General features: G+C 52.3%; 1 protein-coding gene and 1 long non-coding RNA gene across 9 annotated transcripts in view; one reads left to right on the forward strand and one right to left on the reverse strand.

Moving 5' to 3' along the window:
* SYT6 (synaptotagmin 6) overlaps positions 1–27,553 on the forward strand; it is a 65,689-nt gene that overhangs the window by 11,462 nt on the left and 26,674 nt on the right. For 5 of the 7 annotated variants that reach the window (XR_009607865.3, XR_009607864.3, XM_060625483.3 and 2 more), the window contains exons 2-3: positions 106–454; positions 1,986–2,544. Coding sequence is in view for 5 of the 7 variants with exons in the window: in XM_060625483.3 (XP_060481466.2) it covers positions 106–454; positions 1,986–2,544 (908 nt within the window). In the remaining 2 variants the exon portion in view is untranslated. The remainder of the gene's footprint in view (positions 1–105; positions 455–1,985; positions 2,545–27,553) is intronic. The other 2 variants (XM_078451536.2, XM_078451537.2) reach the window with 1 other exon arrangement.
* LOC132673094 (uncharacterized) lies at positions 433–9,364 on the reverse strand. 2 transcript variants are annotated; one of them, XR_009607866.3, is made up of 3 exons: positions 8,411–9,364; positions 6,527–6,610; positions 433–530 (listed from the first exon to the last, which is right to left on the reverse strand). It is a non-coding gene; the product is annotated as an uncharacterized LOC132673094 (long non-coding RNA). The 2 variants fall into 2 exon arrangements; XR_013557416.2 differs by lacking the exon at positions 433–530 and adding an exon at positions 2,552–5,249.

Here is a 27,553-nt window from a genome sequence, read left to right on the forward strand (position 1 = left end):
GTCTTTGTCCCTTCTGTGTGCCCCCTTCTCCAACCGCCCCTTCCTGCTTCTCCGCCGCCTCTGTCTGTCTCTGTCCCTCCCTGCCCTGGCTCATGCTGCGCCCAGGCACCTCTGTCAGCCTCCTCGCAGTGGTAGTTATTGTGTGTGGCGTGGCCCTGGTGGCAGTTTTTCTCTTTCTCTTTTGGAAGCTGTGCTGGATGCCCTGGAGGAACAAGGAGGCCTCCAGTCCCGCTTCTGCTAGCCCTCCCCCGGAGGCCCCCCAGAGCCCCAGCTCCGGAGGCAACATGGCGGACAAGCTGAAGGACACCAACAGCCTGGGCTTCCTAGAGGCGGCCGTGAAGATCAGCCACACGTCCCCAGATATCCCGGCCGAGGTGCAGATGTCGGTCAAGGAGCACATCATGCGTCACACGCGGCTGCAGCGACAGACCACAGAGCCAGCATCGTCTACCAGGTGAGGGCGGACGTCTCCCTTCCCTAACCTCCACGCCTCCACATTCCCTTATCCAATACATTGATGTGATTCCAGCCTGTGGGGTGCAGAGACCGGAAATGAGAACACCTATGGTTGGACTGGACACTATAGCAGAGGATGTGCTCTGTGATGGGTAACCGACTAGGGGGTGGGCACCGGGAAAGGCTGCAGGCAATGGGAACATTTGAAGCAGGGAGCTGTGCTCTGCAGTGTGCACTGGGACGTGCGTGGGTGGGGGGGTGCTGGGTGTTGGGAGCGAAGGCGAGATTGCCGGGCAGAGGGAAGAGAAAATGCAAAGGCCCAGAGGCATAAAAGTTCGTGGTGTGTCTAGGGATATGCCAGCAAAGCCTCACAGAGTCTGCGGCGCATGGGAGAGGAGACAAGAGGTTCCTAACACTTTGAGAATGAGGATTCCTCTGTGACCTTCGACAGATTCCCCTGCAAGACGGCAGCTGTATACGCGGCATTCTTTAACTGAAAACAGAATAAAACGGAACAATAACAAAAAAAAAAAAGCCACCACCACCACATAATGACAAACACCTCTTCAACATTCAGAAACAGTTTTAAAAGAAGTGGTGCATGTAGTATGAGGCATTGTACTTATCTAGGGCTCTGGTGGGCTCCCGGGTCCCTGCAGTGTCTCCCCAGGCTCCCAGGCGACCAGCCGAAGGGAAGGAGACCTGGTCTTCAGATGGGAGTCCAGGAATGAAAGTGCTGGGGGTCACATTTTCAGAGTTTATCATCTGACCTTGGGCAGGTTGCCCACCTTTCTTAAGCCTCACTTTTCCCGACTATACGGTAGGGCTAAGGACGCATAAGGTTGCAGTGCGGGGCCGATGAAAGAATCCGTGTGATCATGAGAGCTGACGATAGACGGCTTATTCTACACCTGGCTGTGTTCTAAGTACTTGTTGTATGTATCAATCCAGTTCGTGCTCACAGCAATCTTATGCAATTGCTACTTTTATTATCCTCATTTTGTGGCAAAGAGAAGTTAAACGACCTGACCAAGGTCACATGGCTAGACACTCACAGAGCCAATCTGTGCAGTCCGGCTCCAAAGCCCAATAAATGTTAACTACAGTGGCAGTGGTAGTGGTGGCGATGATGACGAAGGACCAGGGCAAGCAAGGATGGTCCTTCTCCTAAGGGATCTCGTGGTGTCAGGGGGGAACCAGGGTCACATCTGCTAGGAAAGAAACGTAGAAAACAGCAAGCAGGAAAAAGAGAAAAGAAAATAACAGCAAAAGGCAGCGTGTATCGAGCTTACGATATACGAGGAGGCCCCATTCCAAGTACCTCACACATGCTAAGACTTGGGACGCTCACTGCCACCGGCACAAAGTGTGTGCAGAGAGAGAAAGGGTCCACGAGCAGGAGGAAAAGGCCCGCCCCTCCCCGCCCCCTGCAAAGGGTAGGATGAGCCAGGGCAGCGGGAGGTGTCGTCTTGCATGCCCTTCCCCCTGCCCCCGATCCCTGACCACGCCATCTCTGCCCCCTCCGCCAGGCACACGTCCTTCAAGCGCCACCTGCCACGGCAGATGCACGTGTCCAGCGTGGACTACGGCAACGAGCTGCCCCCCGCGGCGGAGCAGCCCACCAGCATTGGCCGCATCAAGCCCGAACTCTACAAGCAGAAATCGGTGGACGGGGACGATGCCACGTCCGAGGCTGCCAAGAGCTGCGGGAAACTCAACTTCAGCCTGCGCTATGACTACGAGAGCGAGACCCTGATCGTGCGCATCCTCAGGGCCTTCGACCTCCCCGCCAAGGACTTTTGCGGCAGCTCTGACCCCTACGTCAAGATCTACCTCCTGCCTGATCGCAAACGCAAGCTGCAGACGCGGGTGCACCGCAAGACCCTGAACCCCACCTTCGACGAGAACTTCCACTTCCCCGTGCCCTACGAGGAGCTGGCAGACCGCAAGCTGCATCTCAGCGTCTTCGACTTCGACCGTTTCTCCCGCCATGACATGATCGGAGAGGTCATCCTGGACAACCTCTTTGAGGCCTCCGACCTGTCCCGGGAAACCTCCATCTGGAAGGACATCCAGTATGCCACCAGTGTGAGTACAGCCTTGCCTCCTGGGCTTCTGGAGGATTCCTAGTGCTGGGTTGAGTGGGGTGTGTGCCCGTCCCCCTCACCCCTGGAGGTAGGTGGGCCTTTGCCCTTCGGGATGTGAAGCGGGGACTCTGGAAACTGAGCAGTGGCTCAGCCCACCCTGGGGAAGTCCTTGCACTCCGTCCCAGGGTGGGGTGGGGGCAGCTGAGCTCCCACGTGGGTTGGCAAGGAAGACAATTTTTGTCCATTGCTTCTGATTACACGTTCTGGGGCGGTTCCCTCTACCTGCTAGGCCTTAGGTCTACCACCCGTAGGGTTATCTACCTCTCTGATCATGGGTAAGGACTGGGCCATGTCTCTAGACTGAATCAGACAGCGGCATCTGCCAAGGGCATCCATGTGTACGAGAAGCCTGGAACAGGCAATCAGGAACAGGGCATATTAATCAGAGTGCAGGACGTTATGTTGTAGCAACAAATAATCCTAGGATTTGGTAGCTTAAAGCAACCGAGATTTAGCTCTGGGTCAGGTTACACACGCTCTGCGGCTCGGCTGGGCTTCTGCTTTACCTTGTGACTGAGGGGTCCAGGCTGACAGAGGCTCTGTTTGGAGGTGTGCTCCCGTAGGAACCATATCAGAGCAAAGGAGGTGGCGAACCACGCACTATTTCTTAAAGCTTCCGTGGCGAAGCGATCCATGTGACTTCTACTCACATTTCATTAGCCAAAGCAAGACACACGGCAACTCAGGAGGGCAGGGCAAAGAAGTCCTACTGTGTGCCCAGGAGGAGAACTTAGTGACCAACACTAGTGACTGCCACACAGCTCCTGTTCTCAGGCATTGCCTGCCCAGCCCAGTGTGAGCGATGGCGGAGGCCAGCCTGGAAGGGAACCCAAGTCCACACGTAGGACGGGGGTGCCGAGCTATTCACAATCAACTGCAGTTAACCAAGGAGCTGAGGCTCAAGCTGGCTTTTCAGAGGGAGGACAAGTTTGGCACAGAGAATGAGGAGGGCATATCCAGAGCCCTTTGGTCCACCCAGTGTAGATCCCACAAGTGTGGGTGATGTGCCTCTCTCTAAGCCCATCCAGGCAGCTAAGAGCCAGGTTGAGTGTACCCATCAGATACCAATGGCCTTACGTCTGGGTCTTGAGTGCTAGCTGGTTGAGTGTCTCCCAGGATACTTCTTGCACTGTTTCTCTGGGGCAGGGATGACCCTACTCGGTCTGCAGACTCTCCCTTTGAACAGCCAGTTCTCAGTATCTCTATGTGTTGAATTTATGAGGAGAGAGGCCAGGAAAATCTGCCCTGCTCTGATGGGAAAAGTATAAGAAAGTTGATTTGTTCGAAGCTTGGTGGGCTCCGTTTCTGCCCTAGGGAAGGACTCTGAGACACCCCGTTCTCCCAGCTGGTGCTGACTCTGACCAGATCAGTCCGACCCCCCAGTGCATCCCCCACCTTTGCTTTCATGAAATCCCCAAGAGCAGCACCAGCAGCGGGGCCGGGCAGACGGGGCGGGCTGGAACAGCAGCTGCACGCCGGCGAGCCCAAGAGCTCTGCTCTATAAATCACTATGAAGTTTACATCTGGTGCAGCTCTTCCCTTGTGGTCTCATCAGGCAGCAGCTTCATTATGGTGACTGCACAGGTAGAGAAAAGCAGAGTGGTCCTTCCCACGCTGAGGTGGAGGCCCAGAGGTTCCGAGAGAGGGAGGAGTGAGGGCCAGTGGCTGGGGAAGCAAGAGCCTGACTCAGCCTCTTACCAGGGTCCTCCCCTCCCTCTCCTGGGCTTTAGCTCCAGGTATGATGCAAGACCTGGGCCTGGAATAGACAGTTGTTGCCTTAAGCCCACTCCTCATAGGGAAGCTAACTTCCTAGACACTAGAACTCTCTGGCTATCTTTGCCCTCATCCCCTCCCCTCCTCTCCCGGCCCAGCTTTAGAAAATGGCAGATCATTGGGTGCCTGGGTGGCTCAGTCGGTTAAGCATCCGACTTCAGCTCAGGTCATGATCTCACCATTTGTGAGTTCGAGCCCCACATTGGGCTGTGTGCTGACAGCTCGGAGCCTGGAGCCTGCTTCAGATTCTGTGTCTCCTTCTCTCTCTCTGCCCCTCCCCTGCTCGTGCTCTATCTCTGTCTCTCAAAAATAAATAAACGTTGAAAAATTTTTTTTAAAAAAGTAAGAAAGAAAGAAAATGGCAGATCCTCCAAAAGGTGTTGGGTAGATAGTCACCATCGTCATCATCCTCAGTTAGTACTGGTCCAGTCCTCTTCCTAAGCAGAACACTGTGCCAGGCACTGGGGAGTGAGTGGGGCTGGGATCGAAGGCAGCCCCTTCGACCCACACGGAAATGTACAATCGAATTAGGGAGACAAGAGACGTCCCTGCAGCAGTTAGTAACGCTAAGTAACGAAGAGTGTATTCTGTGTGAAGTTGGAACTGCGGGTTGGGACAGCCCAGGAATATTTCCCGGATAAGGAGGAATGAAGATAGATGGGGAGGGGAAGTATGTCTAGTTTGATTGAAGAAGGGCTTGCATCGTCACCAGGAGCACAGGGAGGCCGGGCGCGGGAGTTTCTGAAGGTGCCTGGACTCACACACCCTGTCCTGCTTGCGGTCTGAGCTGATGTTCTGCCAACAGGAGGCCCTTGGGGCCCTCCAATCCATAGCCCCTCCCGTGGGCCGGCGTTCGAGAGTAGGCTCATCCTCCTGGAGGGTGAGGAAAGGGAAGTAAGAAGTAAGAAGGTTGGTGCTTTTACCTGTTTTTTGGAGCTGACTCTGAAATTGTAATTATTTGGGGGCCAGAGAGGCACAAGTCATAGTCACTGTGAATGAGTGCTGAGTGCATGTGAAATCCTGCAGCCAGCGTGGTGGGGGCGGTACAGATGAGCACAGGGACTCCCATGTCCCCTGCGTGCTGGATTCCATTCCTAGAGCGGCGTTCAGGCCCTGCTCTGCTCAGAACTCTGGCAGCACCTCTGCCCTGCAGGCTGCTCCCCTGCGCGTGCTAACATTCCTGCGTCCTGCATTTGCTCACAAGGTTCCCACTGTCAGGCAGGCCTTTCCCCACTGCTCTGCCTGGCCCAGACCAATCCCCCTTCCAAAGTTCTCTGAGTCCTTCCGCTCCTACCAAAATTGCTCCTCTAGATATGTCCCGAATCATATTCAGTCTTGCAAAGTCCTCCGCATGGCTCAGGAATACCTTTTGTCCCACATTTGACTTTCTCTTGTATTTTTCCTCAGGGCTGAGTGTGTCATTTTCTGCAAACGTGAGAATCAGCACTTTCTTGTTGAATGACCAGTGGTTTAGTTAATTCCATCAAAACTATATACTGGTACACCCACCAAGAAAGGATTCTTGAAGAAGCAATGGGAATCGGGTATGGTTAATCTGGGAAGGCTTCCTGGAGAAGGGCAAATAGTATTTTGAAAACTGGGTTAGAGCCGGGCTTGGTGGGGACAGAGGCAGCCTGTCCAGCCCTTCAGAGGTATGGTTCAGGGAGATGGTTTGTGTCTGGAGCGGCAAGTTGATTAACCTGTTGGATCAGAGGGTCTGGACTGAAGTGGGGGGTCAGTGACCCGCGGGTTAGGGAGGACAGGCACTGTGAGAATCGGGGTTTAGGAGACTGTTCTGAGGTTGCGTGAGTCTGTGAATGCTGTCTCCTTGCTGGTCCTTACACTTGCATTGGGGTATCACATTCAGCCCTGGCAGGTAGAACACTTGCATTGGGGTATCACATTCAGCCCTGGCAGGTGTGTCCCTCGTTTTGGCTCCAGCCCAAGTTGGTGTGAAGTAGCAAAGCCTGGAACATTCCTACTGTTTTCTCACAACCGCTGAAATAAGAAGTTTCCAGGCTAGTGAAAGGGAGGTGTACTTCTGGGGAATCTAGATGTTCATTGCACATCTTAAGCCACAAGGGACATTTGCCTCACCGCCCCCACGTTGTTCTGGAGGGAAGCTTGGGAGCAATGGAGGTTGCACACACCTCGCCAGGCTGGAGAGTGAGAAGCCAGCAACCCGGACGTGCCAGAGTCATTGGAGGCCTCTTCTGTTCCACTGAATCGAGGAGCTCAGAGGGGGAAGGAAATCGTGGAAGTTCATTAAATCCACTCCAGCCCCAGGCAGGGGTCTCTCCGCCCCCCCCCCCCCATGCTCTTGCTGCCCCCCACTCCTGCCTGGCTTGACTAAGCGCCCCTGGTGGTCTCCTGGGCATTCCCAGCGGCTTGCCGGTTTCCCTCCACCTAGAACTTTGATTGGCTGAAATCCCTCTGCCCTTCCCTCCCCCACCTTCTACCCCAGTCTCATTATTTCTATATAAAGCTGTAGATTTATCATTATAATAGAGCCACCGTCACCCGGGTTTGCTAACATCCCTGTAATCTTGTAGTTATTGCTACAGAGGCCTCAGACCCCACTGCACACAACTGTTCTGTCGCTATTTCTGCTCCTTGGTGGCGGGGGAAGGTGAAGCCTGTAATTGGGGCCATAAATATGTGTTGTGCTTGGTGGCATTAACGGACTCAGCCATCTTCCTGCCTTACCAGGTCCCTGACAGGCCGGAGAGAGCAGGTCTGGGTGTGTGTGCGCATGGGTGACGGTTGTTTGGGGTGATGGTGTGCTCTCAGGGACCCTGGGCTCAGAGTCTGTGGGGAGGAAGAGAGGCCATATGTGGCAGAACAGTCTCCAGCCTGGGAATGAGCAGGGCTGTACAGAGTGAGCTCGGGCTTTGGTGCCAAACAGACCTGGGTTGTAGTCTTGCTTCTGCTCTTTCTGGCTTTGAGACCTCAGGGACTTTACCTAAATTGTGCCTTGGTTTCCACATCAGCAACACCGGGATAATACTGGTAGGTAGATCGCCTGTAGCGATATTTATGTAGAAAAGTCGGGGCGCCTGGGTGGCTCAGTCAGTTTCTTGATTTAAGCTCAGGTCACCATCTCACCGTTTGGTGAGTTTGAGCCCTGTGTTGGGCTCTGTGCTGACAGCGCAGAGCCTGCTTGGGATTCTCTCTCCCCTTCTCTCTCTGCCCCTCCCCCACTTGAGCGTGCATGTACATGCTCTCTCTCTCTCTCTCAAAATAAATAAATTAACATTTCAAAAAAAGTAAACATACCTGAGATGCCTAGGTCAACACTGTCACAGAGCCCCTAAGCCCCATTGTCACAGTGACTTCCCTTCTAGCTCAGCCTGTGGGTCACTGTACCACTCTCAAACCTGACCCCCTGCTTGGGTCCAGACCGCCTATTCTGACAGATTGTTGGTTATTCTCATTCTTATTTCTTGTCTTAGCCGTGCCATATGTGTTCTGTGTGATCTTGGAAAAGTGACTTGTCCCCTCTGAGCTGCAGTTAACTCAGTGTTAAACCAGCTTCAAATTTCTGAGATTCTGAGATTCTTGGCTGGTCTTACCGAGAAGTGTGGGGCTCTCTTGCTTTCAGAGCAGAGTTACCCAGTCCCTGGGAGTGTGCCCGTAAGAGAGGCCTCAAGCTCAGGTTAACAGGCCACTGGGCAGAATTTCCAGACAAATTCTCCTCCCTGAAGTGTCAGTAAGAGTCAGTCCTCTCTTCAAGCCCCTGGGAGACGTCTTTCCTCCAGGGGGCTCCTGCCACAAGGAAGCCCCACTCCCCACCAACAAGCTGTCTTCCTCCTTTTCCCACGAGGCACAGTCCCGTGGAGGGGACTTAGCTCCCTCCTCATCCACCTCCTTTCACGTCCCGGTTTACCGGGGTGGGGGGTGGGGGGTGGCCCTTGACTTGAGCTCCTACCAGGGGCCTAGAGCACAAACAACTTTATCACATTTTATCCTCACCACAAGACTTATTATCCCCTTTTTGTAAACAAAGAAATGAAGGATCAGGTTAAGTGACTTACCAGCGTCACCCGGAGAGAAGGTGGTAACCAGCCAAGATTCAGATCGGGATCTTCAACCAAGCCTGTGTTCCTTGCACAGCTGGAGCAGAGCAGGATTACATTGCTCCCTGGGGCAGAAGACAGATCTTGAGATTGTGTAGCTCATCAAGGGATCTGGAAGAGAGCTTTGTTTTCTCCTTGCCCTGGTTAAGTTCTCTCCTTCCTCTCATTCCAGGGGGCGGCTTTTGTGCTGACACTGGGACTCCTTTACCATCTCCCCAGGATTCTTCCTGTGGGAAGTGGCCTGACATTCACGGCTCTTTTGTTCAACCAACATTTATGGAGCTTCAAATGTGTGTGGTCAGTTACATCACCGAGCAGTTGTTGGGTGTAGAAGCTTGACCTGGCTGTGGAAAGGGTGGCAGAGAAAGAGCCCTTCGCCTCGGAGTGCCCAGGCTAATGGGCACCTTAGAGCAAACCCAGTGGCCCTTCAGCCCCCTTGCACACACGGCACATGCTTGGGGACAGACAAGTTCAGGACACTTGCAATAAAACTATGCTCTACTACAAGCCCTGTGCAAAAATGTTGCGGAGAAGTGGAGAAGAGAAATCAGAGTCAGAAAAGGAGAGTTTTAGGCTAGGCCTTGATGGCAGTGAGGGTAGGGCGTGCTAAAAAGTGGAGGTAACAGAGGTAGGGGAGTGTGTTTCTTTATTTTCTCCAGATTGGGGGAAGGATCCAGAAAGAACTTCTCTCACATCAGATTGTTGTTGTTTTGTTTTTTTTTTTCCCTTCGTGCCAGACTACTTGTGTAATTAACTATATACCGGGCACCAGCTTAGCATTGGGAATTCGATGACTTAAACTCCAGTCCTGTCCTCAAAGCCTCATAGTCTGACGGGGGAGGCAGCTCTGCCATCCCAAGGGACGTGCAGGTCCTCACTAACCCAGCATGTTGAGGAAGGCTCACCTCCTGGAATGCAGTTGCCTCTCGCCAGAAAAGAGTTCAGTTGTATCCCCTTCTCATGCCCACGTACTCAAGTCAAATGAGATCCAAGGGTAGCCACAAAAGGCCTTTTCAAGTAGAGCTAAAGAATCAGCGAAATTGATCCACAGTGACTCATTAAATCACCGTGGGATGAAGCCTCCCCAAGGCTCATTGACCAGCCGTTCGATGCAGCTCGCACCTTGGATCTCAGGCCCACAGGGCCATCCCGGCTGGAAGGTGGGCGGGACAAGAGGGAAGCATGATGAATCTTCATCTGCTCAATGTACCTTCAGGGATCCCTCACAGAACTTATGTGGGTCCAAGAACAACTGAAAGGGCAAATAGAGGCCTTGCTTTCAAGGAACTTATCGCTTGCTGAGTGAAGGAAGGTGTCAGAGCAAGTCGATGTAATCAAAAGAACACAATAGTTTGAAGTGATTATGGAGGGCGGGTGATTGGGATGAGGGTATGGTCGGCAGAAGTTGGGAGCAAAAGCTGAGCTTTGGGGACACCCACAGTCACAGAGGAGGAGGCCAGCAAAGGGCAGGAATCAGGAGGAGACCCAAGAGAGAAGAGGACTGAGGAAGCAAGGGGAAGGAGAGTCGGGCAGGGATCTGTCCCCACTGTGCATGAGGCACCGAGCGTGGTCCAGGGCCCTGGGGCTGCACTGCTAAACAAAGTCCTTGCTCTCAAGGTGATTACACTCGGGTTGGGGGACACAAATGGGTTGGTGAGGCAAACAGTACGTCAGAAGGATAGTGTGGAGAAAGCAAAGCAGGGAAGTATGGTGGGGAGGGTGGTCTGAAGAAAGGATTGTGGGCGGGGGAAGAAGGGGGGACAGGCTGGTCAGGAGAGACCTCCCCGAGAGGTGCCCTCTGAGTAGATCCGAACGATGACCAGGAGAGAGCCATGCAGATATCTGGAAGAAGAGAGGTCCAGGCAGAGAGCAAGGCAAATGCAAGGAACCTGAGATGGGAGGGCACCTGGCTTGGTCAGAGAGCAGTCAGGGGGCCAGTGTGGCTGAAGCGGAAGTGGGCGGGGAGGGCGTGGAGCAAAAGACGAAAGGAGAGGAGTAAAGGGGTGGGAAAGCTTAGTGGGGCTCCACAGTCACACATTTTTAACTATCCCTGTGGCTGGCAGGTCAGGCGCAGACTATACAACCAGGGCAAAGACAGAGAAATCAGTGGGGAGGCCATTGCCGTAAAAAAGAGACAGCGGTGGCTTGCGCAAGAATGGTGGAGACCTAAGACCTGGCTTGACTCTGCATATATTGTAAAAGCGGAACTGGCAGGCAGTATTTGCTGGCAGATTGGGCATAGGGTTTGGGGTATGGGGAAAGAGAAGAATCAAGGTTTTCAGCTTGAGCAGCTCGGGAGGGACTCACCATTCACAGAGTCGGGGAATCCTGGAGGAAGGATCCATTTGGAGAGAAGATCAGAGGCTCAGATTTGCACACATTATATTCCCAGATATATGTCCCAGATACTTCTGGGACATCCAAACGGAGTTGTTGGATAGGAACTTGGGTATAGAGCCTAGGGTCCAGAGAGAGGCCTTGGCTAAAGAAATAAATGTAGGGGCACCTGAGTGGCTCAGTCGGTTGAGTTTCGGACTCTTAATTTCGGGCTCAGGTCATGATCCCACAGTTCATGGATCAAGCCCCATGTCAGGCTCTGCACTGACAGCACGGAGCCTGCTTGAGATTCTTTCCCTCCCTCTCTCTCTCTACCCCTCTCCTGCTGTCTCTCTCTCTCAAAATTAATTAATTAATTAAAAAAAATAAATGTAATGCATATAAATGGCATTAAAAAGCCATGAGACTAGTTGCGATCCCACGTTTAGAGACCCACATTTAGACTGAGCCTTGGGACTGTCCTCTCTCGTTGTGGGGACTGGGAGGAAAAATCAGCAAAGATGACGGACCCCTAAGGGCCAGTGAGGTAGGAGGAAAAGCGGGGAAGAGTGGTACCCTGGGAAACAGAGAAAGTGTTTTCAGGATGAGAGGGAAAGACCAACGGTATCAGGTGGGCCCAGTAAGAGACACGCTGAGGCCTGCCCGTTTTTCCCAACATCACGTGACAAGGGCCCACCTGGGGAAGAGGTCACGTGTGGAAGATTGGGACATGGGATGTACCATTTTAGGGGAATTTTCCAGAGCGACTGGCCCTCCCAATGTGATTTAAAGGACTAAGAAGGTTTGGCAGTGTGTCGTCAGGCTGGCTCCAGGCATGGGTCATGCCTTGGGGAAGGCCAGGCTGGGATGGCGGGCAGGGTGAGAGGCGTCAGCCCATTCAGGGCAACTCGGGCCAAAATAAAACACTCCATCAGGAGTTTGCGACAAAGGCTCAGTATCCCTAGAATTCTGCCTTAAATTCCCAGGTGTCTGGACTCTTGCAGGCAGGACGAAGCCAGGCTAGAAGCAGAGAGGGAGAGCTTCCGAAAAGAGGCCCATGGGGCAATTTGGGGTCACAGAGAAGGCACGGGAAGTATGAGGGAGCAAGCCTCGGCCTGGGCTGCCTGCCCAAACCGTGAAGACTGCTCCCCAAGCCGTTCTGCCGGAGATGCTCTGAATAATGTATGAAGCCCGTCATCCCTGCTCGCTGTTTCAGAGGCCAGGGCCCCAAGTGAGCCCTCCAGGCTGCCTGACCTGTGCCTGGGTCAGAGGTCACCCGGGTCGAGAGGGGCTGCAAGGCTCCCTTGTTTGAATGCTGCTCCCTGGGACTGCTAATGTTCATTTACCCCCACACTTCTGAGGCCAATAGGGCCGAGGCTTTCCTAGACAAGGACTGCTGAAAATCCATCAGGAGCCCAGCCAGGGGAAGAGGTGGGGTGTGGGGTCCGAGCTCCATTGCACAGGCAGCATGCTGGGGAGACGGCACACACTCCCAGAGCAGCAGCAGGGCCCCTGCATGCCCGTCAGTGCTCCAGGTCTGTGAGTTCTTCCAGCAGAGGTGCTGGGCGCGCACTGCCCCTTCCACACCCCCTCACTTGAGCCAGCTGGGACCAGGAGACGTTCTCGGGTACATGGGGTTGAAGGTTTCCCCTGTGGTGCTGCGAAACAAAGCTAATTGGTCCAGACAGGGCCCTGACCTGGCTGTAAGCAGAGTTGCTCAATAACCGCTTCACTGGCCTTGGGTGTTCTCTCTTGGTAAGAGAGCCTTCCCCGAGGCTTCAGAGGATACGGCCTTAAGAGGCTGCCAGAGGCTCAGAACGGTGGAGCTCACCCTTGATAAATTCCTAGCATCCAGACAGCCCCACTGCCCACTCCACTTCCTGCAGAGCCCAGCTCCCACTGGCAACTGGACTGGAGCCTTGCTCTGCCTCCCTCCTCTGCTCGCGGCTTCACCCCTGCCCTGCCACAGCCCCTTGTGCACTTCATTAGTATGCTGCGCATCTCAATAGTATAAATATCTAATCTTTGCCTTACACGAGAATGAATGGGAAATCATTAGGCAGCGAGCTCATGCATCAACCAAAATCTATTCCGCTAACACTGGAGCACTTTCTGCGCTTCCCCCACCTTGCCGCACAGAGCATATGCACTGGTCTTGTCACTTCTATCACCTGATAACCCACAGTGACATTTTCTCCTGGAGAGAGATTATTTGGTCACAAGGGAAGCAACAGCCAAACCTTCCCTCTGGACACTGTCAAGGACATTCAGACTCCAGAATTCGTTCAGGAGGAAGGGACTGTACTGGGTCCTCTAGATCAGCATAAATGCAGAGACTGGGGTCACTGGATGTAACCATGAGCAGAATAGCAACCACCTTGGGAGAACTGGGGCAGTCTCTGAGGGGTTTCTGTGGACCACAGTGCTAGCACTTCATGTTCTCATGGACTTGGGGAAGGTCAGAGTTGGAAAGGGCCTCAGAGATGACCTATCTGGCCTCATGTCCTCTTCCTCCAGATGATCAAGTCATGACCAGAGAGGTCATGCTTGTCTGGGGTGGCTTGGTGAGTCCATGCAAATCTGGACCCCAAACCCAAGATCTCATCCTGTGCTCTGGCTACTGCCCTTTATGGGGAATTCTCTTGCCCTGGTTTCTGTTACTCACTCGTCATCTCTCCCCTTCCCTTCCAAAGTCATTGCCTACTGGCTGTCTTCATTCTATGCCTGTGAGTCTCTGAATCCTGCAAGGAAGAGGGTCAAGAGATGACCAGGAGTCCAAGGCACGAAGTGTCAAAGGGCACATAGCAAAGACCACATTCTCACTGCCCACAGTTAGCCTCTTGCTTGGAAGAGACTTCTAGTCTCCACTGAGACTAGAAATAGGGCAAACCAACAAGCAACGTCAGTACAAAAACCAAGGAGGAAAGAGAGGCCATTTATCACAGTGCCTGAGACCCAAAGTCAACTAAGCCCGACTTCAAAGCCTCCCCATTGCACATAAATATTTATCCTTTGGAGGAGGAAGGAGGCAGGGCTAGCCGTAGGGGGTCTAGGTCAACCTTGTCCAGTTGCTAGCGTGTTTCTAGGGTATTTTAGCATCAGCAACTATGTAGAAATATGTGGCCTCCCAGCAGACAGCATTCCTCACCCTCCCTCCCCCGCAAAGCCCGTGCCCATCTGGCCCCCATTCATCCTCATCGGTTGTCCCTGTAGGCACATTTTCCTCTTATGTCTGAGTTGACACCTACTCATTCTCCATGAATATTCAATGCCTTCCTCTCTGGACAAAGTCTCTGAGACCTTGAGGGTCTCTCTAGGGCTGTAGCAAAACTTGGGATTGAGAGTTTCTGGCACAGTCCACTTGGCCTAGAGACAAGGACTCAAAGCAGGGAGAGCACCCCGGGCACAGCCTGGCGTTCAGGGAGTGCACCAGCATCCCTGACTATGACACTGGTTTCTCTGGGAGGTAATTTATATTGTGATCAGAAAACATGTGTTTGAGTCTGTGCAGTGGGGTTGAGGCGCCAGGAGAAGGGACAGAAGAACAGGGCTCAGATTACTGTCTGTGGGGAGTCCGATTACAGGTGTAAGCGGGCATCAGCTAGGGCTTCTCTGGCTCTTATGTGCCAGGCTCCGGGTGACAAAGCTTACCTTTCATCCTCACCACGCCCCTGCAAGGTGGATACTGCTGTTGTCCCCAGTTTTCAGGAGGGGAAACTCAGGCAACCAGCTCAAGAGCAAAAAGCCAGGGAGACACAGAGCCAGGAGCCAAACCCAGGTGACTTGGCCATACTGTATGTGCCCCAGTCCTCCCCTCTGCTGCCTCTCAGGAGCTGGCTAGGGAGGGCTGTCCCCAAGGTCCTGCCTCTTCAGGGATGGGGAAGCAGATGTCCTCCCTTTCACTCTAATTTCCTGCCTCTTCTGAAATGTCCTCCTCTCTGCCTCTGGTAGCTCTTCCTTCACTGACCCAGTCATGGGACATAAGCCCGGTCCACCCAACCCCAGGCGAAACAAAGTGAGTAGCCACACTTTGGTTGGAGGTTTGCTGTCATGGGAACTGTATCTCTCCCCCCACCACCCAGTGGAGAACCCGGCAAAACCCTGTGGACTGCTGGTGAGCACCCGCTCCGAGGGCCTCTCCCACCAAGCCTCCATAGACTGCCGGCTCCCGTCCTTCTCTGGGCTCCCCTCCATCTTCCTCAGCTTCCAAGACTCAAAGCACAAACAAATAAACAAAGGCCCTCTTTAAATTGCCCTGGGCAATTAGTTCTCTCCAGCTCCTATGCCTGGGCCGGATTCCAGCTCCATCTTCGAACATTCAAAACCGTCAGAGTATTCAGTTGAGTAATGATGGACCATCTTCTCCAAGAGCAGTGGAAGCCTGAGACTGGTTTATTGCCTTTCCTAGGCTCCACCCTCCAGAGAAGGCAATTGTGGTTTTCAGTAACGTTTGCTTTCTCTTGTTACCTAACAACTGCTGTGGCCACTGGCATTCTGTGAGCCCATAAAATGGCTTGTGGGGCCCTCCCTGTGTATGCGGAAAGAATTCCCTCCTTAGCGGGCTAGGCAGAGGGACCACCAAGATAGGAAAGGGGAAGACACGCTCCATCTCAGCCTTCCCAGTTCTGCCAGTGGGTTGAGCTCTTCCCACCAAGGGAGGCCCCAGACTGGCAGATGGCTTGGACGGGGTCTCAGCCAGGAAGGATACGGGCTGTTAGGAGACCATAGATGAGTGTTGAGAAAAGAAAGGATGCCACTCCCCAGAAATGGGCAGAGAGTTGCCAGGGGAAACCCCAGGGATGGGCCTGCGAAGCTGTCCCAGCCCTTCAGGGCTAGAGCCCAACGATTAAAGACTCCAAAAGCATTCTACCTGCAAGCCTTTTGCATTGTCTGTGGTTATTTCCATTTAACTCCTAGTATTTAGAGAAGTTCCTATAGGCCATTTCAGGGATGCTGTGGGAACCAGGAGTAGACAAGATTTGGGTCTGCACTTGAATTAGAGCTTTATTTTTAAAATTTTTAATTAAGTTTATTTATTTATTTGAGAGAGAGAGCAAGCAAGGTAGGGGCAGAGCAAGAGAAAGGAGAGAGAGAATCCTAAGCAGGGTCTGCATCATCAGCACAGAGCCCAATGTGGGGCTCGAACTCACGAACTGTGAGATCATGACCTTAGCCAAAATCAAGAGTCGGACGCCCAACCAACTGAGCTTTAATGAGAGTGCACAGGCAGAACTCGAGGGGGCAGCTAGACCCAGAGAAAAAACCCAGAAGAAGGGGAAACTCAGAGGGAACGAAGGGAGCTTCATTCCCTCCTCGCTTGGCAAGTCCTCTCCAGAGCCCCTTTCTTTGAATAAGGGAGTCCTGTCTTTGTGGGGCAGGATGGGGAGAGATTGTTCCTCCCACCCCCTAGAAGAGCACTGCGTGGGGCTCCTTCCCTAGGGGGCTGAGTGAGTCCATTCCTCCCAAGAGCCTTTGGCTGACTCACGTCTTGGTAGTGACACATTGGACCGTGTGCTAGGAACAGTCCAACATCCAGAGAGAGAAAACAGCTCTGGTAGTGTATCTTGCAAACATGATGAGCATTGCCCTTCTTGAGAAGCTGGGGACAGGCTGGCTTTGTGATTTGAGGCACTGCTGGAAAACGCTACCCCCCGCATCGCAGAAACCATCTCTGGCTGAGTCACCACCTGCCCCAAGGTCCCCGCTGAAGTGACACTCAGAGGAGCCCCCTCACCACGTCCTCAAATGTATCATCAGATGCATCAGATTAATCATGCGTCAGATTAGCTGCAAGTTAGCAGAAAGTGGAAGAGCAGGAAGGAAGGCCGTAGAACAGCTGAGTTTTGAGAGCCTCGAGGGCAGCAGGGAAAGGGGGTGTGATTCGGTACGTTGTCCTGGGAGGGCAGACCCTGGACCAACAGTTTGAAGGTAGGGGTTAGGGCTCCAAGGTGGCTCTTAAGGGGGAGAAACAGAGGCACTAAACTTCCGTCTTGCTTCTGGGCCTTTTTGGTAGGTCTGAGGAGAAAAAGAGGCCAGGGGAAAAGGCAGGCAGCGAGTGCCTTTGTATTTCCAATTCCTGCTGACAGGACCTTTTTTTTTTTTTTTAAATATATATTAGTAAATCCTATCCAAGTCTGGGCAGACACACAGCTCTCTTTAGGGAGTGAGTGTTCCCTAAGGAAAAGTAATCACCCAACACTATTTGGGCGCTGTTTACCAGAGAAACTCTGGCAGAACAGTTGTTTCTTCTTGCGTGAGATGGGAAGGAGATTCTCAGCAGTGTCCTGCCGCCTCCAGTGTGGCCAGCTGGTATCAGCAGGGGCCTCCCTGGGCCCCACCACAGCAGGCGCCTCCCTGGGCCCCACCACAGCAGGCAGCCCTGCGCGCACACACACACACACACACACACACACACACAGTGTGGGTCCCCGACACGAGCTTGTTTGATTAGCTTTTTGTCATTTCCCCTCCTCAGAGGGCTCCAGCTGCCCAGAACAGGACACTTCCTGTTGCCCTAAGAAACTCCATTTGGAAAAGAATATTCTGGGGAAGACCTTGGGTCCTAAAGATTATGCAGCTTACTAATCAATGCCCATACGAGTGCTTATAATAAGCCCACAACTGCTCCAGGTTGTGTCTCACACACGTCGAGAAAGGAGGATAAAGATTATTTCTTGGTTTCACTCGTGGGGAAGCTGAGGATAAGGGGTACAGCTGTTTTAAGGCCACACAGTCAGCTCGGGGCTGTGGGGCAGGCCCCACGAGGCATTTAGCAGATATGGTGTCAGCCCTCGAAGACTTGCAGGTAAGCAGGACTTGGAGTCGGGAGATCAAGGCTCGAATCCTCCTGCCTCTGCTGTGTGGCCTCAGATGGATCATGTCCCCTCTCTGTTTCCTCATTAGTAAAATTGCAAAACAACCTGTATTTCACAAGGTTGCGGTGAGGCTGTATTAAGTATCAGTGAGAAAGGACCTTCACAGCTTCTTGCCATAGGTGATTGCTCCTGATGCCAACAGCAATGATACCTAACATGATTATAAAGTACTTTCCAAGTTTATGACCGCATTCCAAGTTCATGACCCAGTAAGAAATCAGTATTTCTATTTTCTAGATGAGGCAAACTGAGGAAATTTCTGGAATCACATTTTTTAAACTCTTTTTTTTTTTATAATTTCTAGAACAACGTTTATTTATTTTGAGAGAGAGATAGAACATGAGCAGGGGAGGGGCAGAGAGACAGGAAGACAGAGCATCCCAAGCAGGATCTGAGCTGTCAGCGCAGAGCCCAACATGGGGCTCGATCCCATGAGCTGTGAGATCATGACCTGAGCCAAAATCCAGAGTCGGATGCTCAACCGACTGAGCCATCCACACATGGTTTTAGAACAGAAAACCAAAACAGATCCTTTTCTTTAAAAGGTGTATGGCTGTAATATATTTCATCCTTCCTTGCCTCAAGGCAAATTATTACAGTTGTGTTTTAGATATTTTGGAAAATACAGAAAGCCGCGCAAAACAGAAATACTGTTCACCATAAGCCCATTGTCCTGAGATAACCGCCGTTACTATTTTGATGATCTCCAAAGTCCTCCTGTTGCTGAGAAAAAATCACATGGATGCGGCAGAGACTCAGACAGTGCTGATGCATTGACTAGACAAGGCCTGGAAGTTCTGGGGTTAAGTGATTCTGGAAGAATGCTGGAAGGAAGGGAAGGATGTGTGTGGAGAAGAAGAGGAAGGGGATGGTTAGACGTGTAGGTCCGAGGCTCAGAGGTGGAGTAGTCAAGCCAGACTCACTGGTCTGGTGGGCCCCAGGGCTGCCTTCTCACCACAGACCACAGCCACTCCTTATCTATTATTAGCGAACCCCTGAGCACCCTGAGGTGTGAGCAGGAGGAGGGGCTGCTGGTCACGAGGCTGACACATCCCTAGAGGGTTCTGGGGAGACTTAGAACCTCACAGTGAACTGCTGACCTTCCCATGGGGGACCCCAGGCAGCTCCTCCATGGGCAGTGCAGCAGGGACAGCTTCTACTGAGGCCTGCCTCCAGATGTGACAGGTGTGAGGTCTGGTATAGGTCCATTCCCCTACCCAGGAAGCATCAGGCTGCTCTGAGAACACAGGATGGCTGTGGGAGTCTTCCACCATGTTGGACTGGGTGCCATCCAGCTAGACCCTCTTCACCAGTCCCTGGGTCCAGACCATACATGGTGCAGGTGCCCCGGGGCACGGGCCCATCTTGTCATTAATAATAATGTTACTGACAGGTCTTGCTTGCCTTTATATGGCACTACTGGATTTAAAGAGCTTTTTGCACACATTGTCTCATTTAATCCTCAGCAAGTCTTGGTAGGGGCATTATCCTAAGTCTGCAGATAAAGCAAATTAAGGTAAGAGAGACAAAGTGAACTGTCTGAAGTTTGCACCCCGAGTAGCAGAAACTTTCATTTATTTTTGTCTGTTACTTTGTGTTGCTCCCAAACGGATTTAGCTAGCTCGTAAGACCTGTACCGTGATTAAAACTAAGTTTAAAACATCAAAAAATATAGCAAAAGGATCCATGAAAGACAGTCAAATGAAGTTCAGAGAAGCCGCTACACAGCACAGCAGGTCCTGCTGTCCACTGTCCAGAGTAGGCACACATTTGACCTGGAGTGTTCTAGCAGCTAATGCAAAGAGGGAAACATAGTCCCAGAATTCTGTGTCCATGAAAACAGACCAGGTGCTTGGGGGAAAGCAAAGCTATTCCTGGCCCTAGCACAGGAAAGAATAATGAACATCATGGGGGCTGTTCAAAGCATGGCCTTCGAATTCCAAAACTGTAGCCCTGTAGGCCTCAGTGTCTTCATCTGCAAAGTGGGGGTAATCATAAGACCTAGTTTTGACTAAATTTGTTTTGACAAATGAGATGCTCTTTAAAAGATTGATGAAAATGATTAACTGGGGGCGCCTGGGTGGCTCAGTCGAGCATCCGACTCTTGATTTTGGCTCAGGTCATGATCTCATGGTTTGGTTCATGGGTTTGAGCACTGCATAGGGCTCTGCACTGACAGCTCAGAGTCTGCTTGGGATTCTCTGTCTCCCTCTCTCTCTGCCTGTCCCCTACTTGCGCTCTCTCTCTCTCTCTCTCTCAAAAATAAATACACATTAAGAAAAAAAAGAAAAGAGTAACTGAGATAATATATATAAAGCTCTGTCACTCACTACTTAATCAGGAATCCAGAAGCATTTGGGGGAATCCCAAACATTGGGTAATGAGTGTGACGAATTTGATCCCTATGGCGACCTTTCGGAAAATCAAGCTGGTTTGACTTGGTGATTAAGAGGGTGTGTGGGTTCAAGCCACATGCCCCTGCTCTTTAGTTGATATCTCTGGTTTATATCTCTGTGACTCTCTCTGTGCTTGCTTCCTCACCTGTAAAATGTGGGTAAGAATAATTCCTATTCCATAAACACACAGAGGGCTTAGCCAGTGCCCAGTGCATGGCAAGCTCTCAGTGAATGCTGGCTATGGGTAGTGGGTTGACTGTTTTTCCTTGTAATCATCCTTAACTGCGGTAGAGGTAGGCAGTCCCTGGCATCTGGGGATTTTGACTTTCTTCCTGCCACCCATTCGTCTCGTTTGTTTGTATGTCCCTTGTAGCTCGTAATCCTTAGCCCTTAATCGGCATCTAGTAGGTACTCAATTTATACACGTGGGGTGAAATTGGAAAGTGAGAGAAAGGGGTTCCAAAGCGGTCTAGGAATTGGGGAACTCCCTCTAGTGTCACCTGGGCCACACAGCCTTTCAAAGCCTTGTTTCCCTGATCTGTAAAATGAGAAGAGATCTTTGTAATATCTAAGGCCTCCCGAACTCTTACACTGATTACCACAGAGAGGGCTTTACTCTGAAACTACTCACTGCAGAAGGTGCTTGGTCAGGAATCCTTTAAAGAGACCCAGCTCCCACCCTAGTCTTGAAGAAGGCACGGGGCTAGGGGAGTGGCTGGGCGCTCTGCAGAGCCAGGGGCCATGTGGACGTCAGTGAACATGGGTTCTGTCAGTTCCCGTTGCCTGGCCTGGAGGTCAGGGGCCTGGGTCTGCCTGGGAACATACTGTTTCCACTCTCGTTTGGGGCCTCTCCCCTTGAGGAAGAGTGGCTTCCGCCGACAGGACAGGAGATGCTCTGTGTGGTGTGAGAGGAAAGGCAGACGGGAGTCGGGTAGGGAGGAAGGGTAAGAAGGAAGCATTGGCTCCTGGATTCCTTCTGCAGTGGAGCCGAGGCCCCCACTAGCCGTGGCTCTGTTACACGAGCAGGTGGGAGCCTGGGCTCCCCGGATCCCCACTCTCCAAGTTGCCTCCCAGCCCAAGCCTCATCCTGTTTTTTCCCACTCCGCACTTGGTGCCTAAAAGGGAGGAAACACCCATTAGTGTCACCTGCTCATGGGTGGGAGACATTAGCTGGCTCTGGTGGAACAAGCGGCCTATAATTTGTGGAGTTACAATAATGGAGCTAATTTGGTGTTTCATCATTGTACTCCTGGGTGAGCAGAAGGGCAAGAGAGGCCTGGGGCCTGGTTCAGAACAACCACTGGCGCAGAGCTCCATGGGCATCTTTAGGGACCTCAGAGACGTGCTCCCTGGTCCCTCGGCCTCCTCCCTGCTACCTGATTCTCCTTCCAATGATGCATTGTCAGAATGCAGCTTGAAGATGTCAGAAGCCAACCCCAGTCAGCTGCCAGAGACAGCTCCACGGCAGGACAAAGCAGAAAGGGGTTTGAAAGTGTGCGGAAATGCTTGAAGAGTCGGCCTGCAGCGGGTAAAGTGCACACAGGCATTCAGCCGCACAGTTAATCCTGTTTTATGATGAGAAGGCAAAGTCACCCGGTACAATGCTTTCATTTTACAGCTGAGGAAACCGAAGCTCAGGGAGCCACAGTGACTCACCCTCGATCATTCTGCTGGTTAGCATCAGGGTTGGGATTTGAACCCAAGCTTCCTGGCTCTAAGTTCATCCTAGTGCTGGGGATACCCAAGCTGGAACCTGCAGCCTGAGAAGACCTACGAGATGTCTTCCCCAACCCTGCTTGTTGAAGGTGCTTATGGGTGGGGAAGCCCAGGCTGGGATACAGGATAAAGGCCACCTACAAACCAGCACAGCTTTCTGTGGGCCCTGGAGCCAGGAGCTGGTCTCTAAAAGCCAGGCTAAAAGAAGCCCTCGTTGTCGCCCTCCACCCTGGGACGTGGCGGCCCTCCTTCTCCTCTTGCTGACCCAGACATTCAGGGGGCACACCTGGCCCTTCCGGCCACCAGGTGGGTTTTGGTCAGCCTGCCCAGAGGCTGCAGGGCTGGGAAGTGAGGTTTACAGACTGCATGCTTACCTCATGTGCGTCGTGGTGTTTCTACTCTACTGTGTGGTCTCCTCATACGCCTCCAACTCAGGGACTCAGAGCAGCTGCCCTGTAGGAACTCACCCTGAGGATGGCTGATGCTCACGGTCAGACAAGGTCAGAGAAGTTCAATGACTTTCACAGTCATGCAGCTGGAAAACAGAAGAGCGGGACTTGAACCCAAGGTTCTGCCCCAAACCCCATGTATTCCCCCACTCCCCCACCCCCACCAGGGCTGTTTATACGAATTCTCTTGAAACAGACTAGTGATTCCCTCCCCTCTCGTTGGATGAAGAGCCAAGACCCCAGCTTCCCACCAGACCCCCAGTTGAGAGTTCTTTGTTGATTATTGTGGGTCTCCATGAGGAGCATTAAAATGCCTGGAAGCTTTAGAAGACCGAGGAAACTGAATTTCTTGGCTTTGGAGAAGAGAATTCAGTGAAAATTGAGATAATCTTCCAGACTTTGAAGGTGTAATGGCTGCATCATGGTGAAATAGTAGGTGGGAACTGGGAAGGAAGGGCATACATGGATTGGACATCAGGAGAATTTCCTGAGTTCCAGGATGGTGGACCACTGGGAAAAGTATGAGTGATATTTTCAAAAGAGGGCTCCATTGTTCAGTTTAGTGTAGTCCTGTTTAGAAGCTAGGACTGGATGAGTTGACCAATCACTTGTGGTTTCTCTTGCTGCCTAGAGACATGTGATTGGGGTTGTCTTCCTTACATCTGCAAAGATTCCTCATCAAGGGGATGAATCCCCACATAGGACACCTGCAACTCTCCCAAGAAGCCCACAGGGACTGCAAACCACCCCCAACCCCTGCCCCAAAACCTAAGGAAGCAAGAAAATGAAAGTGAAGAAAATACCTCCCATTCTGCAGGAGACAAACTTCTTCATATAAAGGTTTCCCCCCACCCCCACCCCTTCCACCAGTCTTGGTGTCTGCACCCTGGAGAAGCTCAGGTGGGAAAATCTGTGCAGAGAGAGTGTAGGGTCCTTGCATGGAGACCAGAACTTCCGGCCCAGGGGTTCTGCCTACATTGGCCCAGCTCCCTCCTCTCCTAACCTTCTCCCGGACACGAGACAGTGTCCGCAGGGGCAACTGAGTACCTCATGAGACGTTGACGTACAGGTACATTTTGTGAGGAATGGCAGGCTGAGGGCAGGGGGGCAGCACTGGCTGGTTTAAGTGCTCATGAGATGGAGCCCCTCACAATCTGTAATGTTGGCTGACACCACCCACTTGTCTCCTTTCTAGAGGAAGCAGCAGAGGGAGGTACCAGAACAACTGGAAATTTCACGTTCAAGGCCCAGATAGGTCCTTAGCCCACCTGGTCCTTAACAGCCCGGGGCAGAAGGTAGGGTGGAAGGGAGTTAGTGGTGCACGCACAGTTCCAGAGGAGGCTCAGTGACATGGTGGAGAAGAGCAAGGTCGTTAGAGTCGACAGACAGAAGTCTAAAATCCAGACTTGGTCAATCACTCCGAGAGCTTAGGCAAGTTACTTAACCTCTCTGAACCTCAAGATGGCAATGATTATGGGCTTCTCCGAGGAATGTGGTATGAATGAGATGAAGTAGATGTATGTTAAGTATCCAGGGGCTCCATATCTGTTAGTCTCCTTCTCTCTTGACTTTGGTTTTGATCACCAAAATAAGTAGGTTAAAGGAAGTCGAAGCAACTTCAAAATCCTGGCCAGAGTGTGCATTCTCAACTGGTTCTTGTAAATGGAAAAGGCAATGGTTCTCACCCTGGTGAGGGTGGGGCCCGATAATTTTCCATCTCTGGCAAGTTCCTAATGGTGTTGATGCTGTTGGCCAGGGAAACACACTTGGAAAACTACTACAATTGGAGTATTTACAGAATAGTGTCAGACATTTTTAAAACCTTACCCAGGTTTCCTAAACTCTCTAAGTTTGGGGGGAAGCATCTTCTTGTTAAAATTTAGCTATCCAGTGTACCTATGGTGCGTCAAGAAAAGGTAAAGAGGGAGAGTGAGCACGCCACCCCAGGAGGATCTGGCATGGCTTTGCTCCATCAGAACCCTTGTTTGCACCCAACAAAAGAGAGCCCTTTCGTCATCCTAACTTTAGTTTGGCGGCATTGATATTGAATGACGCTGGCTATATTCCACGCCACCGCGATTCTACTAGGGTTTGATCCAGGGCAGCTTCAGAATCCCCTCAATTGCCTTATGTTGCAAACTGAGGATACGTAATAATCACCTGGGAAGCTTCTCGGCCACTCACACATCCATGCCCCAACTTCGGAGGTTCTCTCAGTAGGTCTTGGGCACAGCTCAAGAATCAAGCCTCCACTTCCCCCAAGGGAGGTCCAATACAGGAGATTCCCGTGGTTCCTCAGACCACACGCTGAGGCTCAACCCTGGAGCCATCTCGTCACCCACAGGGATACTCCTGGACAGACCAGAGGCTGAAGTTAAAAAAGGGTCCACTCCTCACACCAGCCCTTTTCACCACCTTCCTAACCAGGTGCATCCCACACAGCTAGGTTGTTCATTCATTCAACAAATATTTGGTGAGTGTGTGTTACATACCAGGCGCTGTGCTCAGTCCTGGGAATATAGCAGTGAGTAAAATATAAAGCCAAGACTAGGGTACGGGAAATGAGGTACCTAGAGGGCAAAATTTAAGGAGGCCCGCATTCTTGGAGGCATGCATGAACCTCCTTCACTTTTCTACCCTGGGCACCTGGTTTGCCTCACTCCGGTCCCACTCTTGGTAAAACAGATCCCCTCCCTGTCCTTCGGGAACACACAGTCCAGAGCCAGTGTGGCTTTGGAGGAAGAGGCCTGAGGGATGCCATGTGAAGAATTGAGGGAAAGAATGGTCAAATGGAGAGAGCAGAATACACAGTCCTGGGAGCAGGGAGACCCTGGAATATTTCAGCTCTTCTGGGAGGGTGAGGAGGAAGGCTTGAACTCTAATCAGGTAGGGCCCTATGGGTCTTGGCAAGTGTTCTGGATTTTTTTTCCTAGTGCAAGGGGGAGCCATTGGAGGGTTTTAAACAAAGGAGTGACGTGCTTCACCTTATAATTTTGAAAGATCACTCGCCGCCATGTGGAAAGTGGGGCAGGTGAACACAGGGAAGCAGAGAGGTCTGTTAGGAGGTCGCTGTGATTAGGCAGATGAGAGCTGGTTTTGCCCTTGGAGACGGAGAGAAGGGGCAGGCTTGAGACTGAATTTGGAGGTGGCATTGGCAGGGCTCGGTGGTGAGCTACTTGTACAGGAGAGAGGAAGGCAAGCATCAACAATATTGCCTCGTTTCTGGTTTGAGCAGCTGGGTGGATGGAGGCGCCATTTGCCAAGTTAGGCAGAAACAGAAGAGGATGTAAATGGCAGATGAAAGTCCACCTTTGAGCATCTGAGAGATTTTAGATTTCTGTGAGACATCCACATGGAGATGTCAGGTGGGATGTATGAGTCTGGAGTCTAGAAGAGAGGTCCATGAGGGGCCATACATTTGGGAGTCCTGAGAATAGAAATGGGCATTAACATTATGGTTGATCAGAGAGAGAGAGTGTGTGTGTTTAGAAGTGCACTGTTTAGAGGCAGGGATGGGAGGATCCTGCTGCTACTGGGAGGGAGAAGCCAGAGGAGTGGGAGAATGGAAGGAAGTGGGTGGTCCAGAGCGGGATGGCCAACCGCAGGGAAGGCTGCAAACAGAACAGCCACACCCTGGTAAGACCAACAGATTCCTGCGTGTTGGAGCAGGAGGTGGGTGAAGCCCTCAACCCTCCGGTCAATGAAGATAAAGCCCCTGTCACTGGCTCTTCATGTGACCTTGGCTGCGACCAAAGCCCTGCCGGTTTGGCATCCCCCGGAGGACCTATTTACAGACATGCCCCTCAGCTGCTCCAGGAGACTAACCCCCTGGGACCAGGGCATCTCCCTTCCTGCTGAGAGCCCCTGTTGCCACTGCCCTGCCCGGGGCAGAGATCAGATCACTCACTGCTGAGATGCCCACCCTTCCCGGGGGAAACTGACAGCTGTTTGACAGCCACACAGCAGGACAACTGGAGGCAAGAAATGAAGACAGATTCTCATCGTTAACTTCATTAATGTGCCATTTATTCCTCGTCTCATTAATGAAGTGCCAGTGGAAGGACCAGAGCGGGGGCCCTGGCCTCCCATAGACAAGCACCCATGGAGCAGACTTTACAGCTTGACCAGGCATTGCCTCCCTCTCTTCTAGAACTTCCCCAAATTCTGCTCTCCTCAAGCTCCTTCCGCCCCCTCGCAGCCCCTCTCCCTCTCCGCCCACCTTTTAAAAAGTCATTAGGAAGAGATCTGTACCTCCCAGTGTGATTCTGACTCACGGATATTTGCCCAAAAGTAATGGTGCATGTGAAACACTAAACCTCTTTTCAAGGGCAGGTTCACGAAGGAGAGGCTGAGAAAAAGTTTGCTAAATAAAACCATCTGTTTCCCTGAAGATACGCAGATACAGTAACATTTGCCTCCTGCTGATGTACTTTAATCTCTCGAAGGTCCCAAAGACCCAGCCCAGCCCACGGATCTCACCTACTTCCTCCCACGTGCCCCACGCAAGCTGGAGAGTCTCCCTCCTCCCGGGGGCCATCCCTGGCTCTCAGGGTCTATGCCACAGGCTGTAGCTGGAGTCTGTGGAGTTCATTTAAGGCACCTCTATCCTGCCAGATCATTTATTCATATCGCTGCAAAGGCCTTGGAGCAGAAAGCACTTGAGAGAAAAAGAAGGCAGGGATGGAACCCAGAACAAATGGACCCTGCCCCACAGGGAGCTGGTGCATCCCAGCCCTCACATCTGCCCTTCCACCTTGGCCACCCCCAGCATTCTCCCCAAAGCCCTGGAGCCCAGGCCTGAGGAGGGCCAGGCCCAGCGCTCACAGCGGGAATCCTGGCAGCACCAGAAAGAAGCGCCCCACCCCCTTGGCTTCCAGCAGAGAGTGGAGTCAGCCCTGGGGTGCTGGGCTGCACGGTGTCAGTCTCCGCTCTCCTCCCCTGCAGCCGGTCACTAGAACCTGCTGACTATGTCTCAGAAACGCCTTGCCTCTGCTTCAAGGCATTTGTAACACTTGATCCCAGGCCTTTAGACCCAGGGGCGATGGGGACCCCCAAGCCAGACCAGGGGAGTGAGGGGGAAGCAATGCAAGAGGAGGGAACAGAACAGCTGGCCAGGAAAGACAAGTGTCATCCAGGACCATCAGAGGTAGGGACAGATTGTTTCAGGCAGTGGAAAGAACCCGGCCAAAGCATGGAGGTGCAAAAGCATCTGGAGGGTTTGGGGCAGTAGGGAGTCATGGGGAGGCAGGATGGTGGGGTGGCTAAAACTGTAGACTCTAGAGCCCGGCTGCCTGGGTTCAGACCTCAGTCTGCCATTTACTGGCTGTGTGTCCTTGGGCCAGTTGCATA

Source organism: Panthera onca, chromosome C1 (assembly GCF_046562875.1).
Source record: "Panthera onca isolate mPanOnc1 chromosome C1, mPanOnc1 haplotype 2, whole genome shotgun sequence".
In the NCBI taxonomy this organism is placed as follows: Eukaryota; Metazoa; Chordata; class Mammalia; order Carnivora; family Felidae; genus Panthera; species Panthera onca.